Source organism: Nerophis lumbriciformis, linkage group LG09, assembly GCF_033978685.3.
Source record: "Nerophis lumbriciformis linkage group LG09, RoL_Nlum_v2.1, whole genome shotgun sequence".
NCBI lineage: Eukaryota > Metazoa > Chordata > Actinopteri > Syngnathiformes > Syngnathidae > Nerophis > Nerophis lumbriciformis.
In genome coordinates this window covers 31,839,949-31,855,856 of record NC_084556.2, presented here as the reverse complement: position 1 = coordinate 31,855,856, position 15,908 = coordinate 31,839,949, and the positions used below count along the sequence as shown (strand labels likewise).

General features: G+C 41.1%; 1 protein-coding gene across 2 annotated transcripts; it reads right to left on the bottom strand.

Moving 5' to 3' along the window:
- Positions 1 to 421: 421 nt before the first annotated feature.
- Positions 422 to 14,406, bottom strand: ubb (ubiquitin B). 2 transcript variants are annotated; one of them, XM_061963314.1, is made up of 3 exons: positions 14,263 to 14,406; positions 12,609 to 13,803; positions 422 to 2,765 (listed from the first exon to the last, which is right to left on the bottom strand). In XM_061963314.1, the coding sequence occupies exons 1-3, from the start codon at positions 14,373 to 14,375 to the stop codon at positions 528 to 530; spliced, it is 3,546 nt and encodes a 1,181-aa protein (XP_061819298.1). In that variant the 5' UTR covers positions 14,376 to 14,406; the 3' UTR covers positions 422 to 527. The 2 variants fall into 2 exon arrangements, with proteins under 2 accessions (XP_061819298.1, XP_061819297.1); XM_061963313.1 differs by lacking the exons at positions 12,609 to 13,803; positions 14,263 to 14,406 and adding an exon at positions 3,283 to 3,440 and having other exon boundaries at positions 422 to 2,820.
- Positions 14,407 to 15,908: the final 1,502 nt, after the last annotated feature.

Below are 15,908 nucleotides of genomic sequence, written 5' to 3'. Positions count from 1 at the left end.
TATGCATTGTCCAACTAAGAGTCCCTGACATAATTATAATATACATTACCATTAGGTTGTAATAATTTTGCCTTTTAACCAACACATTACTGTAAACGTTTAGGCAATTATGTGGTGTTCCTCAATTTTAAGTTAAGGGTTCACTTACCGACCAAACACGTCACAAAGTCCACACTTAGTATATTACACAGGTTTCATAACTTGTAAGATGTTATCTTCATGGTCTGTATAAGTGGTGGGGCAATAGCTGGCCATTCCAGCAGGAAATGTGTGAAAGCAATGCAGCTAAATTTACTATGCTGACTGTAAACAGTCTTGATGTTAAAAAAATATATTACAAGATTCAAGATAAGTACAACTTTCTTGCCGTATAAACTTCACATTATAGTGGTTTGATATTATAGAAAAGACACACCAGATGTTTAAGTTTAATTATTTATTCAAACATGCACTTAACTTTTGTCATAATGGCAAAGGCCTTCTCAAATAGACTGCACAATATTTTAGGGTATAAGAACTTGGAATTGTTACAGGCCACCCCTCAGTCGCAGGACAAGATGGAGGGTGGACTCCTTCTGAATGTTATAGTCCGAGAGGGTGCGGCCATCTTCCAGCTGCTTTCCAGCAAAGATCAGCCTCTGCTGGTCTGGGGGGATGCCTTCCTTGTCCTGGATTTTGGCCTTGACGTTCTCAATGGTGTCACTGGGCTCCACCTCAAGGGTGATGGTCTTGCCAGTGAGGGTTTTCACGAAGATTTGCATGCCTCCCCTGAGTCGCAGGACAAGATGGAGGGTGGACTCCTTTTGAATGTTGTAGTCTGAGAGGGTGCGGCCATCTTCCAGCTGCTTACCAGCGAAGATCAGCCTCTGCTGATCTGGAGGGATGCCTTCCTTGTCCTGGATTTTGGCCTTGACGTTCTCAATGGTGTCACTGGGCTCCACCTCGAGGGTGATGGTCTTGCCAGTGAGGGTCTTCACAAAGATCTGCATGCCGCCCCTCAGTCGCAGAACAAGATGGAGGGTGGACTCCTTCTGAATGTTATAGTCGGAGAGGGTGCGGCCATCTTCCAGCTGCTTTCCAGCGAAGATCAGCCTCTGCTGGTCTGGAGGGATGCCTTCCTTGTCCTGGATTTTGGCCTTGACATTCTCAATGGTGTCACTGGGCTCCACCTCAAGGGTGATGGTCTTGCCAGTGAGGGTCTTCACAAAGATCTGCATGCCACCCCTCAGTCGCAGGACAAGATGGAGGGTGGACTCCTTCTGAATGTTATAGTCGGAGAGGGTGCGGCCATCCTCCAGCTGCTTGCCAGCGAAGATCAGCCTCTGCTGATCTGGGGGGATGCCTTCCTTGTCCTGGATTTTGGCCTTTACATTCTCAATGGTGTCACTGGGCTCCACCTCGAGGGTGATGGTCTTGCCAGTGAGGGTCTTCACAAAGATCTGCATGCCGCCCCTCAGTCGCAGAACAAGATGGAGGGTGGACTCCTTCTGAATGTTATAGTCTGAGAGGGTGCGGCCATCCTCCAGCTGCTTGCCAGCGAAGATCAGCCTCTGCTGATCTGGGGGGATGCCTTCCTTGTCCTGGATTTTGGCCTTGACATTCTCAATGGTGTCACTGGGCTCCACCTCGAGGGTGATGGTCTTGCCAGTGAGGGTCTTCACAAAGATCTGCATGCCGCCCCTCAGTCGCAGAACAAGATGGAGGGTGGACTCTTTTTGAATGTTGTAGTCGGACAAGGTGCGGCCATCTTCCAGCTGCTTTCCAGCGAAGATCAGCCTCTGCTGATCTGGGGGGATGCCTTCCTTGTCCTGGATTTTGGCCTTGACATTCTCAATGGTGTCACTGGGCTCCACCTCGAGGGTGATGGTCTTGCCAGTGAGGGTCTTCACAAAGATCTGCATGCCGCCCCTCAGTCGCAGGACAAGATGGAGGGTGGACTCCTTCTGAATGTTATAGTCGGAGAGGGTGCGGCCATCTTCCAGCTGCTTTCCAGCAAAGATCAGCCTCTGCTGGTCTGGGGGAATGCCTTCCTTGTCCTGGATTTTGGCCTTGACATTCTCAATGGTGTCACTGGGCTCCACCTCGAGGGTGATGGTCTTGCCAGTGAGGGTCTTCACAAAGATCTGCATGCCGCCCCTCAGTCGCAGAACAAGATGGAGGGTGGACTCTTTTTGAATGTTGTAGTCGGACAAGGTGCGGCCATCTTCCAGCTGCTTTCCAGCGAAGATCAGCCTCTGCTGATCTGGGGGGATGCCTTCCTTGTCCTGGATTTTGGCCTTGACATTCTCAATGGTGTCACTGGGCTCCACCTCGAGGGTGATGGTCTTGCCAGTGAGGGTCTTCACAAAGATCTGCATGCCGCCCCTCAGTCGCAGGACAAGATGGAGGGTGGACTCCTTCTGAATGTTATAGTCGGAGAGGGTGCGGCCATCTTCCAGCTGCTTTCCAGCAAAGATCAGCCTCTGCTGGTCTGGGGGAATGCCTTCCTTGTCCTGGATTTTGGCCTTGACATTCTCAATGGTGTCACTGGGCTCCACCTCGAGGGTGATGGTCTTGCCAGTGAGGGTCTTCACAAAGATCTGCATGCCACCCCTCAGTCGCAGGACAAGATGGAGGGTGGACTCCTTCTGAATGTTATAGTCTGAGAGGGTGCGGCCATCTTCCAGCTGCTTTCCAGCGAAGATCAGCCTCTGCTGGTCTGGGGGGATGCCTTCCTTGTCCTGGATTTTGGCCTTGACATTCTCAATGGTGTCACTGGGCTCCACCTCAAGGGTGATGGTCTTGCCAGTGAGGGTCTTCACAAAGATCTGCATGTTTAGTCTAAAGACAAAATTAAGACAAATAATGAATAAAAACATATTTTACATTAGTACTGTACAGCACCAATAGATCTATAAGTTTTATACTTCAACATACCGTTGAGTATAATAAATCGTGTGGTTATAAGTTTTGGTGTTTGAGGTCAAGAGAAAGAATAAAGCTTAGCAAACATTCCGGTCGACAGCGCCATTTTGAAATGGCTGTTGTCGACCTTTTGTTCAGTCGCAGTCTCCTGTAATGGATTGGAGTAAAGAAAGCGTCGAGTCATAGCCAACGGCTAAACACTACCAACCAACGCCGTACCAACGACGATGGATTTAGGAGACTGTTCATTTTTAAGTTGAAAACATACACTGAAAGGACAGTCGCCAACGAAACCCAGGTAAAATTACAACCTCAAACAATTCAGTTTAATTGAGTCAACAGATTAACCTCCTGCCACAACAAAATTAGATTACTTACGATTGCGACGTGGAGCTGTAAAATAATTCGCCCACAGTTACGGTCCTCTAGTTTACCTTCTCCTGACGTTGTCTGACGCGACAGAGTGCCAACTTCTTTATATCACAGAAAGCTGCCACGTCATCTGACTGTACTCATCCGCACTCAAAAGTAGTTCGGTCCTTCTCTGGACTCACCATTTCAAGCTGTATTTTTCATTATTTCGACTTCCATCACCTTAAAATGTTTCCTTCATGTAAGTTTATAAATATGAATAATAGATTTATTAGAAAACGACATTTAAACACGAGTGGCCCTGCGGAATAATACCACAGTGCACTACGGTTCTTCTCTCTGGAACTTTCTGGAATGATGGCAGCAACAACAACGTTCACGACGTTTGATTGGACAGACGATATTTTTGTTTGGTTTGCTATTGGTTTCTGATCAGGAAGTAACCTAAATGTTATATGACTTTCTTTAAACACAATAAACGTACAGTGTTATAATCATAAACCACACCCATTTAAACATGTCGGTATAAGACTTCAAACTGATTTGTTTGTCTAATTTTCTATTTTTTCAACATGTATCATACTGTGGGATACTATACTGGTTTAGTATATTACCAGTGTAAATACATTTAAATTGAGCTCAGTGACATATCCTAATGCAGAATGAGAAGAAAAAAACATGATCCCGATGAAACGAATCAGTCATCAAATATAAAACGTGCCTGGATAACTCATGCTAGCAGCTGTTGCAACATTTGCTTGGATTATTTTAGGCACAGGGGAAAAAATATACCACTTGTTGACCTCATTTACCAATTTTACTTTTGTTTCATATGAGCATGTATCCTAATTACACCACATACATGTATTGTGGCCACCACAAACACAATGATGAACACAAAAGTAATCTTAGCAGAGGTGTCCAAAGAGCGGCGCAGGGGCCAATTGTGGCGCAGAGGTAGTTTAGAGTATACAATAAAATAATAAAACTACAAAAAATATCTAATAGCAAAAATGAGAAAAGGAACAAAAAGGCGAGAAAGTTTAAATGTTAATTTTAGAGGGGACCAAACCATGAATGTTGGTGTCAAAATCTTTAGCACATGAAGACCTATACAACTGTAAATTCAACCATTTACCTATGTTAAAAAAATACCAACATCTAAACCTAGGCTTTGCAAAGCCTAGCAATATAAAAAAAATATATTCCTCACGTTATGAGCTTGTAAGTCCAAACCGTATTTTCATCATTGTGGACTTCTGCTAGGACACTAGGACAAAATTGGATGTACATCTCTTTCCATTAAGGCAGGAACATCAAAACAGCCCCATTTCCATCAATTTAGTAACGTGTCATCAAAGAGTAAAAATGCATTTCTGTCAATATGCATCATAACAAAAAGGGTAATATTTAACAAATGGATAGATGTTAATAGTCCAACTCATACTGACTGGTATACACAAGCTATGGAGATGATAGCAATAGAAAAAACTGCATTTAGTTTAGATAATAATGAGTCATATATTGGAATATGGGATCCATTATTTAAATTTGTTTTAACTATTAAATGAACCAAAAATATGACTTATTTTATCTTTGTGGAAAATATTGGACACAGTGCGTTGTCAAGTTTATGAGATGCGATGCAAGTGTAAGCCACTGTGATGCTATTATTCTTTCTTTTCTTTCTTTAAATATTTTTATTTTTTATAAATGTCTGTAATGATAATGTCAATGAGGGATTTTTAATCACTGCTATGTTGAAATTGTTATTAATATTGATACTGTTGTTGATAATATTCATTTTTGTCCGACTGCTTTTAGATTGTTTTGTGTCATGTTTGTGTGTCCTCCATTGCTCTGTTTATAGCTATTCTGAATGTTGCTGGGTCGGGTTTGGTTTTGGAATTTGAATTGCATTATTATGGTATTGTTGTGTATTGTTTTGTTGGATTGATTAAAAATAAATAAATAAATAAAGTTAAAAAAATAAATAAAAAAAACAGCCCCAAATAATCCAGTACATTAGATTTGGGCTAAATATCCTCGCTGTGATGTGTCTTCTATACTGACCTTTCATGCTTTTACTGGATGTGATAGTGTGTCACACCTTAGTGGTCACAGTAAGAAAACTGCATGTCATATCTTCCAAGAACACCACAAGACGTGGAAGGATCTGGGAAAGGGCATTTTATTAGATAACAATCAAATCAGCTGAAAAATCCATCTGCTTTACATATGGAGCATGTACCTTTTTTGTTCGGGACACGCACAGGAGGCTCTGCCACCTACATCAGATGCAATTCAGTTCCACATCAGGCAAGCTCACTGCCAAACAAGTATCTGAAACCAAGCATGTAGCCCTACTCCCACTCCACTTGTTACAGATATGGGAGGGACACATACAGAGGGTCACTTGATACCAAAATTGCTCTCACTACCACCACAACAAAAACATCTTGTGGATGTTCAAAATAGTGCCGTAACAAGCTATGCAGTTGCAGAAAATTGTGTTTACCATGCATAGAATCATGCAAATGCCACGAACACGGTGATTGCAGGAATAAGCAGCTAGATTATGAATGTTATTTTTTTAGGTATTTTCTGATGAATTGGAAGTAAAACCCACAACTGACTTTGTTGCCAATTCATCTACAATTTGGGCTCTTATGGTGCATATTGATCAGCAAGGATAAGTTTGATTATATAAAAGGGACATATCACATCTCAATTCTTATACTAGAGATTATTCTTAAGTGCCAGACGTCATAATTTGTTGTAAAATATTGACATCTAATTAATTGAAACAATAATTCAAGGACAATAAGTTGTTAAACAATTGCCATCATTACTTTGACCCGTTTATTATGTTTGAATTTCTGTTTCAAAATGTATGGAATCTGTAAGTACATTTTTCTGATCTTGATTTTTTTTGTGAAAACGGGTTTAATGTTTTTATACGGGTTTTGTCAGAACGCAGCTAGGTAATCATTAAAAGGAATATATATTTTATATTGACAAATTTCTGCTTGATAATGACATGACGGCCCATGTGTTTCTGTATTTTCTGTGGAAAAGTCCGTAAAAGTACCCTGTATTCTCGCATTTGTAAAGTTTAACTTAAAAATAATAGTTCCAAAAGATTCCTTACCCCATAAGACATTAAAAAACATGTTTTTTTTTTCATTTTTCTATCATTTGGAACTATTACTACTATAACTATGCCAAAAAGTAAATGCTCGTCGTTCAACAGAGGTCATCTTGGATTTTTGTAAAATACAACATTAAGCATTCAGATTACAGTGTGGTAAACACCTTATTTCAATTTAGAACATATTTTTACTTCTAAAAACAATGCTTGCCTGCCATAAACACAAAATGACTCCATCATTCACATTTTCTTAAAATCATTCCAGTCTGGTATCTTTTGGTCCACGTTTAAGAGAGAGATAGAAAGATTTAACCAACTTTTTTTTAACCTATTTGTACCAGCTGTTGTGTATTTTGGATCTGCATAAGTCCCAACAATTTGCTAAGATATCTATAAAATAATCTTGCCTTCTTTACTACTTCCGTCAAACATTCCGTTTGGAATTTGCACAATTTGGGACGTCACCGGTTGGGAAAAACATCACGGGATTATCCATATATGGTATAAATGTACCCAGAGTGCTTTGCGCCAGTTTGCCATTGTAGTCCGCGCTGTAGTCAATAAGCTTTTTCTTTTTCTCTATCCTCTTCTTGTGGGGCGGACTGGTTCGTACAAGCGCATGCATGCTCCTCTGTTGCCATTTCCAATACAAAGTAAAGTTTAGTTTGAACTTTTAGCTGTCTGTAGACTCGCGATGAAAGTGCTAAAAACTACAACAAAAAATGGCAGGGAGAAGACGCAGTCGAAGTGGAGCCACGTAAATAAGACCACCCACAAAATATCGCATTCTGAAGAGAAGGCTAGAAAGCAGCTTGAAATAGTCTGTAAAACCATAATCTATGCAACATTTTGACCAAAGGACCACCATTACATGTTATGTAGACCACAAGGAAGTGTTCTAAACTTAGGGGGAAAAAATCTAAATATGACCCGCTAAAATTTGTCCCATTTTGTCCACCACCAACGCTGAGATCATTATTCATGCGTTCGTTACGTCTCGATTACTGTAAGGTATTATTTTCGAGTCTCCCCATGTCCAGCATTAAAAGATTACAGTTGGTACAAAATGCGGCTGCTAGACTTTTAACAAGAACAATGAAGTTTGATCATATTACGCCTATACTGGCTCACCTGCACTGGCTTCCTGGGCACTTAAGATGCGACTTTAAGGTTTTACTACTTATGTATAAAATACTACACGGTCTAGCTCCATCCTATCTTGCTGATTGTATTGTACCATATGTCCCGGCAAGAAATCTGCGTTCAAAGAACTCTGGTTTATTAGTGTTTTCTAGAGCCCAAAAAAAGTCTGCGGGCTATAGTGTTTTTTATTCGGTCTCCAGTACTCTGGAATGCCCTACCGGTAACAGTTAGAGATGCTACCTCAGTAGAAGCATTTACAGTAAGTCCCATCTTAAAACTCATTTGTATACTCTAGCCTTTAAATAGACACCTTTTTATACCAGTTGATCTGCTGTCTCTCTTTTCTGCTCTGCCCCCCTCTCCTGCATGGAGAGGCTTTTAGGTGGCCACTGATCACTTTCCACGTAGGATGTGTCAGCTGTTCAAAGTCTAGACTACTCCTTTTGCATTGGTGATGTCTCTGCGCCCCGACATGTCTACATGCAAGAGGATCCACTGCTGACCTCCCACATTATAAACTGTATCCACTCGGCATCCATTGCACCGGTCACTCGGGGGTGTCCCCACATCTGTGGTCCTTTCCAAGATTTCTCATTGTTCCCATTGTGTTGACTTTTTTCTTGCCCTGATGTGGGATCAGAGCTAAGGATGTTGTGGTTTGTGCAGCCCTTTGAGGCATTTGTGATTAAGGGCTATATAAATAAACTTTGATTGATTGATATTATTGTTTTCAATACTTCAGCCAACCAGTCAAAGTTCTGATTGCATGCAGACTATTTGCATGTAATTTGGTTCAAATGTATTCTACACCATTGCTGTATTTTCTATGGTGAGATGTTTTGATAGGTGACAGGCCCAGTACAACATATTTATTGGAAATTATAACACCAGCAACCCCTGTCAGTACTTGATGGAGATGATATCATAGGTTGATTGGAAACACTAAAATTGGCCCTAGTGTGTGGATGTGAGTGTGAATGTTGTCTGTCTATCTGTGTTGGCCCTGCGATGAGGTGGCGACTTGTCCAGGGTGTACCCCGCCTTCCGCCCGATTGTAGCTGAGATAGGCTCCAGCGCCCCCCGCGACCCCAAAAGGGAATAAGCGGTAGAAAATGGATGGATATCATCAGTGACCCCATGCAGTATCTGTAGTCCTTGATGGAGATGATATCACCGGTGACCCCATTGAGTATCAGCAGTACCTGACTGCCAGCCTGCCAATACAATGGTAGTTTGATAGTTTTACCTGTACGGGTGAGTAATAAAAAACAGTCCTAAATCTTAAATCCTTACTCCATTACCTTTTTAAAAGCAAGTGAGCAACCCACTATGTAGTTGTCATTAGTTTAATCCCAGCTCCAGAATGTAAAGGGATATTGTTCAGTATAGTGGTGTTATTAAGGGCTTTATGATATTTACATCAGTGGGGTGAGCTGGCACAATATCTGCACTTGGATTGTCGTGGGCTGGTTAGAACCAAAAAATTCAGGGCCAAATGTTTTGTGCCAGTACATTCCCTGGCTGTCACTTGTCATGCCAGTCAGGTGATTAGTCCGTTCACAAAGATGAAGAAATGTACACACACTTTGCTTCCCTTTGGGGAAAAACAGAAAGTAAGAGGAGGATGAGGAGAAATGGGGGGAAAAATGATGAGTGACACAGAGAGAAGCCAAGTGCTGCGACAGCAGCACCATATACACATACTGTAATACTATATACTGTAGTACCATATACACATACTGTAATACCATATATTGTAGTACCATATGCACATACTGTAATACCATATACTGTAGTACCATATGCACATACTGTAATACCATATACTGTATTACCATATACACATACTGTAATACCATATACTGTAGTACCATATACGCTTACTGTAATACCATATACTGCAGTACCATTTACACACACTGTAGTACCCTATATATACAGTGCATTACCATATATACACTGTGCAGTACCATACATACACATACTGTAATACCATATATACACTGTGCAGTACCATACATACACATACTGTAATACCATATACTGTAGTACCATGTACACACACACACACACTGTAGTACCATATATACACAGTGCAGTACCATATATACACATACTGTAATACCAAATGCTTTAGTACCATATATACACACTGTAGTACAATATACACACAGTGCAGTACCATACAAAGTAGTACACACAGTACACACTGTAATACCATATACACACATTGTAGTACCATATATACACTCTGTAATACCTTATATACACAGTGCAGTACCATATATACATGTACTGTAGTACCATGTAAATATACTGTAGTACCATATACACATACTGCAGTACCATATATACAGTCTGTAATACCATATACACATACTGTAGTACCATATACACATACTGTAGTACTATACATGCATACTGTAGTACCATATATACACACACTGTAGTACCATATACACATACTGTAGGACAATATACAGTATGGTAGCACTACATACTCGGAATGTGAATCTTTGAACACCTGCTGATCCAATCCGATTTCAAATCCTGGAGTGATGATAAGATTCAGAATCGATTCTCGAATTTAACACGATTCTGAATCGAAACGAACTGATTCTAGCAATGTATCGTTTGGTATAATAATTATATTGAAAGTTTTTCAAAACAGGTTACAGGTTACAAAGGTTATTTGTGGTTGCACGGAAATGGCCTAAACATGTCTTTTTAAACTTCCCTCCATCCATCCATTTTCTACCGCTTATTCCCTTTTGGGGTCGCGGGGGGCGCTGGAGCCTATCTCAGCTACAATCGGGCGGAAGGCGGGGTACACCCTGGACAAGTCGCCACCTAATCGCAGGGCCAACACAGATAGACAGACAACATTCACACTCACATTCACACACTAGGGCCAATTTAGTGTTGCCAATCAACTTATCCCCAGGTGCATATCTTTGGAGGTGGGAGGAAGCCGGAGTACCCGGAGGGAACCCACGCAGTCACGGGGAGAACATGCAAACTCCACACAGAAAGATCCCGAGCCCGGGATTGAACCCAAGACTACTCAGGACCTTCGTATTGTGAGGCAGACGCACTAACCCCTCTCCCACCGTGAAGCCCCTTTTTAAACTTTGATTCTTCAAAACAAACAAACAAAAAATTGTTTCAATAAATTTTTCTAAATTATGATACTATTTATAATCGGGATTAATAAGAATCACGATTTGGATGTAAATTGACATCCCTACCAAATTCAAACTGATTATGTTAAAAAAACAAAACTGTCTCTGATCAGACGATCGACTTTAAATAACTCCCACAGGTTTTCTTTGGCAATCATAGTGGAACTTATGTTTTCTAAATGTAACAGCACACCAATGTACAATGTACAAACAATATTGAGTAATGGTGTTGTTCTACCTAAATTGTACTTGTATTCTTGTGCTGCTTATTGTGTTGATTACATTCTGTCATTCTTGTTCAAATGTGCCTATGTTAATATAATTTCATTTTACTTAATGCTCTTGTAATACAATTGTCAGGAGAGAGAGATTATGGAGTGGCAGGAACAGAGTGGATACGGGAAACGAAAGAGAAGAGGGTGAAGTGGTTAACTTTTGACCTCAGTATTTGTCAAATCCTGGCCACGGCCTTAATGACATCAAGAGTTGTTTGCCAAAGATCAGCAGATACTATTTTATGAACATTGATTGTCCGCTAAACATGGAGTTACTGTCAGTATCACAATAAACATTACAATGAAGTTGCAATAGCTTAAGACACTTGAAAATCACATTTGTCCATCCATAACCCCACACCTCTTATTACTGTAAGTCTCCTGTTCAGATAAATGAGTTGCGTTCCTCACATAAACCTGTTTGGGGTGCACTACTGCACTTACCATGCAAACACTTCACACTAATCTTGAAAACCACGCTCACAGTGCATTACACCACTTTCATCACTTAAAATATTCTACCTTCACATGACTCTTACTGTATTATCACTACTGACAGATCAATGGCTGACCATTGCAGCAAGACACTTCTGAAATAAACCAAGTTTACTATGTTAATTAGGAGTAAAAAACGCTTAATTGGCCCTAGTGTGAATGTTGTCTGTGATGGGATAGTGACTTGTCCAGGGTGTACCCCGCCTTTCGCCCGAATGCAGCTGGGATAGGCTCGAGGATGCCCCCCAAACCCCGAAAGGGACAAGCAGTATAAAATAGACGGATGAAACATTTCAACCAAGCCTGGTTTTGATGTAAAAAAAAAAGAAAAAAGTTTCACAAAATACAATATAAACTGGTGATGTGCAATCGCAATCTATTTCCAAGCCAAGTAAAGTTCAGACTAGTATCAGCGATACTTTGTGCAAATATACTTAATTTATCTGGCAAAACTTAAAATTAGGTTTTCCAAATGTTGAGCTCTTGGGAAATCAGTTTGGTAAACTGTGCATTTTAAATGTTGCTGCTGTTGGGGAACAATCTTGGAACTATATAGAAGTCAAAGGGCCAAATAGCGTTCTTCTGCACTGCCTGCATTCTATTAACCTATTAAAATAAGTGTTTCCAAATAGCCATCAGAAAAAAAAGAAACATTTGCCGTTTGAGTGACTCACCTTATTTGCCAGGGTTTACTTTTGCAATTGCTATGTATAAATCAGATATTTGTAAAACTTAGCTGAAGCTTACCAATATAAACTTTCCATTTTAATGTTTGCTATTATAGAACGACACCAGATGTTCAGGTTTAATCATTTATTCAAGCAACATGCACTTAACTTTTGGTCATAACGGAAAATGCCTTTTTCACTGCACAATTTTACTTTTTGAACATTAAATAGTTTACAGGCCTCCCCTCAGCCGAAGGACAAGATGCAGAGTAGACTCTTTTTGAATGTTGTAGTCTGAGAGGGTGCGGCCATCTTCCAGCTGCTTGCCAGCAAAGATCAGCCTCTGCTGGTCTGGGGGGATGCCTTCCTTGTCCTGGATTTTGGCCTTGACATTCTCAATGGTGTCACTGGGCTCCACCTCGAGGGTGATGGTCTTGCCAGTGAGGGTTTTCACAAATATCTGCATGCCTCCCCTCAGTCGCAGGACAAGATGGAGGGTGGACTCTTTTTGAATGTTGTAGTCTGAGAGGGTGCGGCCATCTTCCAGCTGCTTGCCAGCAAAGATCAGCCTCTGCTGGTCTGGGGGGATGCCTTCCTTGTCCTGGATTTTGGCCTTGACATTCTCAATGGTGTCACTGGGCTCCACCTCGAGGGTGATGGTCTTGCCAGTGAGGGTTTTCACAAAGATCTGCATGCCTCCCCTCAGTCGCAGGACAAGATGGAGGGTGGACTCTTTTTGAATGTTGTAGTCTGAGAGGGTGCGGCCATCTTCCAGCTGCTTGCCAGCAAAGATCAGCCTCTGCTGGTCTGGGGGGATGCCTTCCTTGTCCTGGATTTTGGCCTTGACATTCTCAATGGTGTCACTGGGCTCCACCTCGAGGGTGATGGTCTTGCCAGTGAGGGTTTTCACAAAGATCTGCATGCCTCCCCTCAGTCGCAGGACAAGATGGAGGGTGGACTCTTTTTGAATGTTGTAGTCGGACAATGTGCGGCCATCTTCCAGCTGCTTGCCAGCAAAGATCAGCCTCTGCTGGTCTGGGGGTATGCCTTCCTTGTCCTGAATTTTGGCCTTGACATTCTCAATGGTGTCACTGGGCTCCACCTCAAGGGTGATGGTCTTGCCAGTGAGGGTTTTCACGAAGATCTGCATGCCGCCCCTCAGTCGCAGGACAAGATGCAGGGTGGACTCTTTTTGAATGTTGTAGTCTGAGAGGGTGCGGCCATCTTCCAGCTGCTTGCCAGCAAAGATCAGCCTCTGCTGGTCTGGGGGGATGCCTTCCTTGTCCTGGATTTTGGCCTTGACATTCTCAATGGTGTCACTGGGCTCCACCTCGAGGGTGATGGTCTTGCCAGTGAGGGTCTTCACAAAGATCTGCATGCCTCCCCTCAGTCGCAGGACAAGATGGAGGGTGGACTCTTTTTGAATGTTGTAGTCTGAGAGGGTGCGGCCGTCTTCCAGCTGCTTGCCAGCAAAGATCAGCCTCTGTTGGTCTGGGGGGATGCCTTCCTTGTCCTGGATTTTGGCCTTGACATTCTCAATGGTGTCACTGGGCTCCACCTCAAGGGTGATGGTCTTGCCAGTGAGGGTCTTTACAAAGATCTGCATGTTTAAACTGAAGACAAAATAAGAATTAGGTACAAAACATTTTACATTATCAATTTACAGTGCTAACAAATACGGCATTTTTTTTTTTTGATAGGGTGTCGGTTTTTGTGTTGTAGGTCATGAGAGAAGTTATAACTTAGCAAAGATTCCGATCGACAGCGCCATTTTGAAATGGCTGTTGACTCCCTTTTGTTCTGCCGCAGTCACCCCTAATGGATGCTAGTACTGGAAATGACGAGTCATAGCCAACAGCCAACAATTACCAACCAACGCCGTACCAACGACGATGGAATTAAAGTACTATTCTTATTTCAAGTCTAAACATAATTTTCAATTGAGAATGTACATTCTACAACGAGACAGACACCAACGCTTACGTAATTGAGGTAAAACTACAACTTCAAACAATTCCGTTTACATTAGTCAACGGCTTAAATTCCTTGCACTACAAAAGTTGATTACTTACGATTGCGACGAAGTAATGTTGAAGAATTCAACCGCAGCTGTCGTGACGCTGTTTGATGCGAATAATGGCGTAGAAACGCAAACCCCTTTATATACAAGAGGCTGCCACGTCATCCGGCTGTATTCATCCGCACCCAAAAATAGTTCAATCTTTCTCCGGACGCACCATTTCAAGCTGTATTTTTCATTATTTCGACACCTATCACCTTAAAAATGTTTTATTCATGTATATTTATACATATGTATAATAGAGTTACTAGAAAGAGACATTTAAACGTGAGTGGCCTTGCGGAATAATACATTGCACTACGGTTCTTTTCTCTAGAACTTTCGAGAAGGATCACGCAACAACAACGTCCACGACGTTTGATTGGACAGAAGATTGTTTGTTTTGTTTGCTATTGGTTGCTGAGCAGGAAGTGACCTAAATATTACATGACTATCTTTAAACACAATAAACGTCGAATAAAGAGTTATATTCATGAACCACACCCATTGGTACATGTCGGTAAAAGACACCAAACTGATTTGGGTTTTTTTCAGTTTAATTTGCTAAGAGACCAATATGTATTATATACTGTACTGTACCAAAGCTTGTTTAGTATATTGTTATAATAAATACATTTAAATTTAGCTCAATGACATCTAATGCAGAATGAGAAGATACAACGTGATCTCAATGAAACAGATCAGTCGGAAAACGTGCCTGGATAACACATGCTAGCAGCTGTTGCAACATTTGCTTGGATTATTTTAGGCGCAGGGGAAAACCTAATGGTCTCCTTTACACATTTCACGTTTATGTCACATGAATATGTTGCCTAATTACAACACGTAATATGTGTTTTTGCAGGCACCAAAAGCCAAATGATGAACACAATTCAGTCATCTTGAGCAGGGTTGTCGAAAGTGTGGCGAGGGGGCCAATTGTGGCGCACCGCTATTTTTTTTTCTCAGGGCAAATTCTAAGAATGTATTAACTGCAAAGAAATATCCAATAGCAAAAATGGAAAAAACAAAAAAGCGAGGAAAAACTGATGTTGATACTACAACTAATCACCACTTTGCTCTTTAAATAATACGGGGTAACCATATTGCAGATTGTTTTGGCGTATACATATATTAGAGCTGTCGAATGATTATTTTTTCTAAATCAGACTAATCACGTTTTGGAATTTGGAATAATCATGATTAACCACAGTTGATTACTTGCTTGCATAATTACAATTTGCTTGAAAAAAGACCCCAATATTTGTACACAAATGCAATTTTATTTTAAAAATGTCATCCAGGGATGTATTTAAACGTTTTACTTAAATCCATGTAATCTACTTGCCCAAAACTTGGAAACAGTTTTATCTAAAGTTCTTTCAGGCTGTATTTTGGAGTGAAATTTGCCAGCAAGCACACCAGTCTGAGTCTACTTACTCATTTTTGTACTGACGATTGCATTGACCTGATCACTGACTGTTAACGGTTAAGATAAGAGAGCTTGTATGGTCAATATAAATTAATCATTAATCTAAGAGTGTGCATGATTAATGCAACCATTTTTTGTGATTAATCACATGAGTTGACTTGTACAGTATATACCAAGACCAGATTAATCAGAGCACGCTGTTCAATATCATGGCCATTGATTGGCTC

Bases quoted from the DNA above. Each gene is read 5' to 3' on its own strand.
- ubb (XM_061963314.1), bottom strand. From the start codon at position 14,375: ATGACGTGGCAGCCTCTTGTATATAAAGGGGTTTGCGTTTCTACGCCA. The intron at 13,804-14,262 runs GTAAGTAATCAA...TTTTGTCTTCAG, and splicing joins AACATTACTTCGTCGCAATC to TTTAAACATGCAGATCTTTG. The intron at 2,766-12,608 runs GTGGAGCCCAGT...ATCACCCTTGAG, and splicing joins GCAAGACCATCACCCTCGAG to GTGGAGCCCAGTGACACCAT.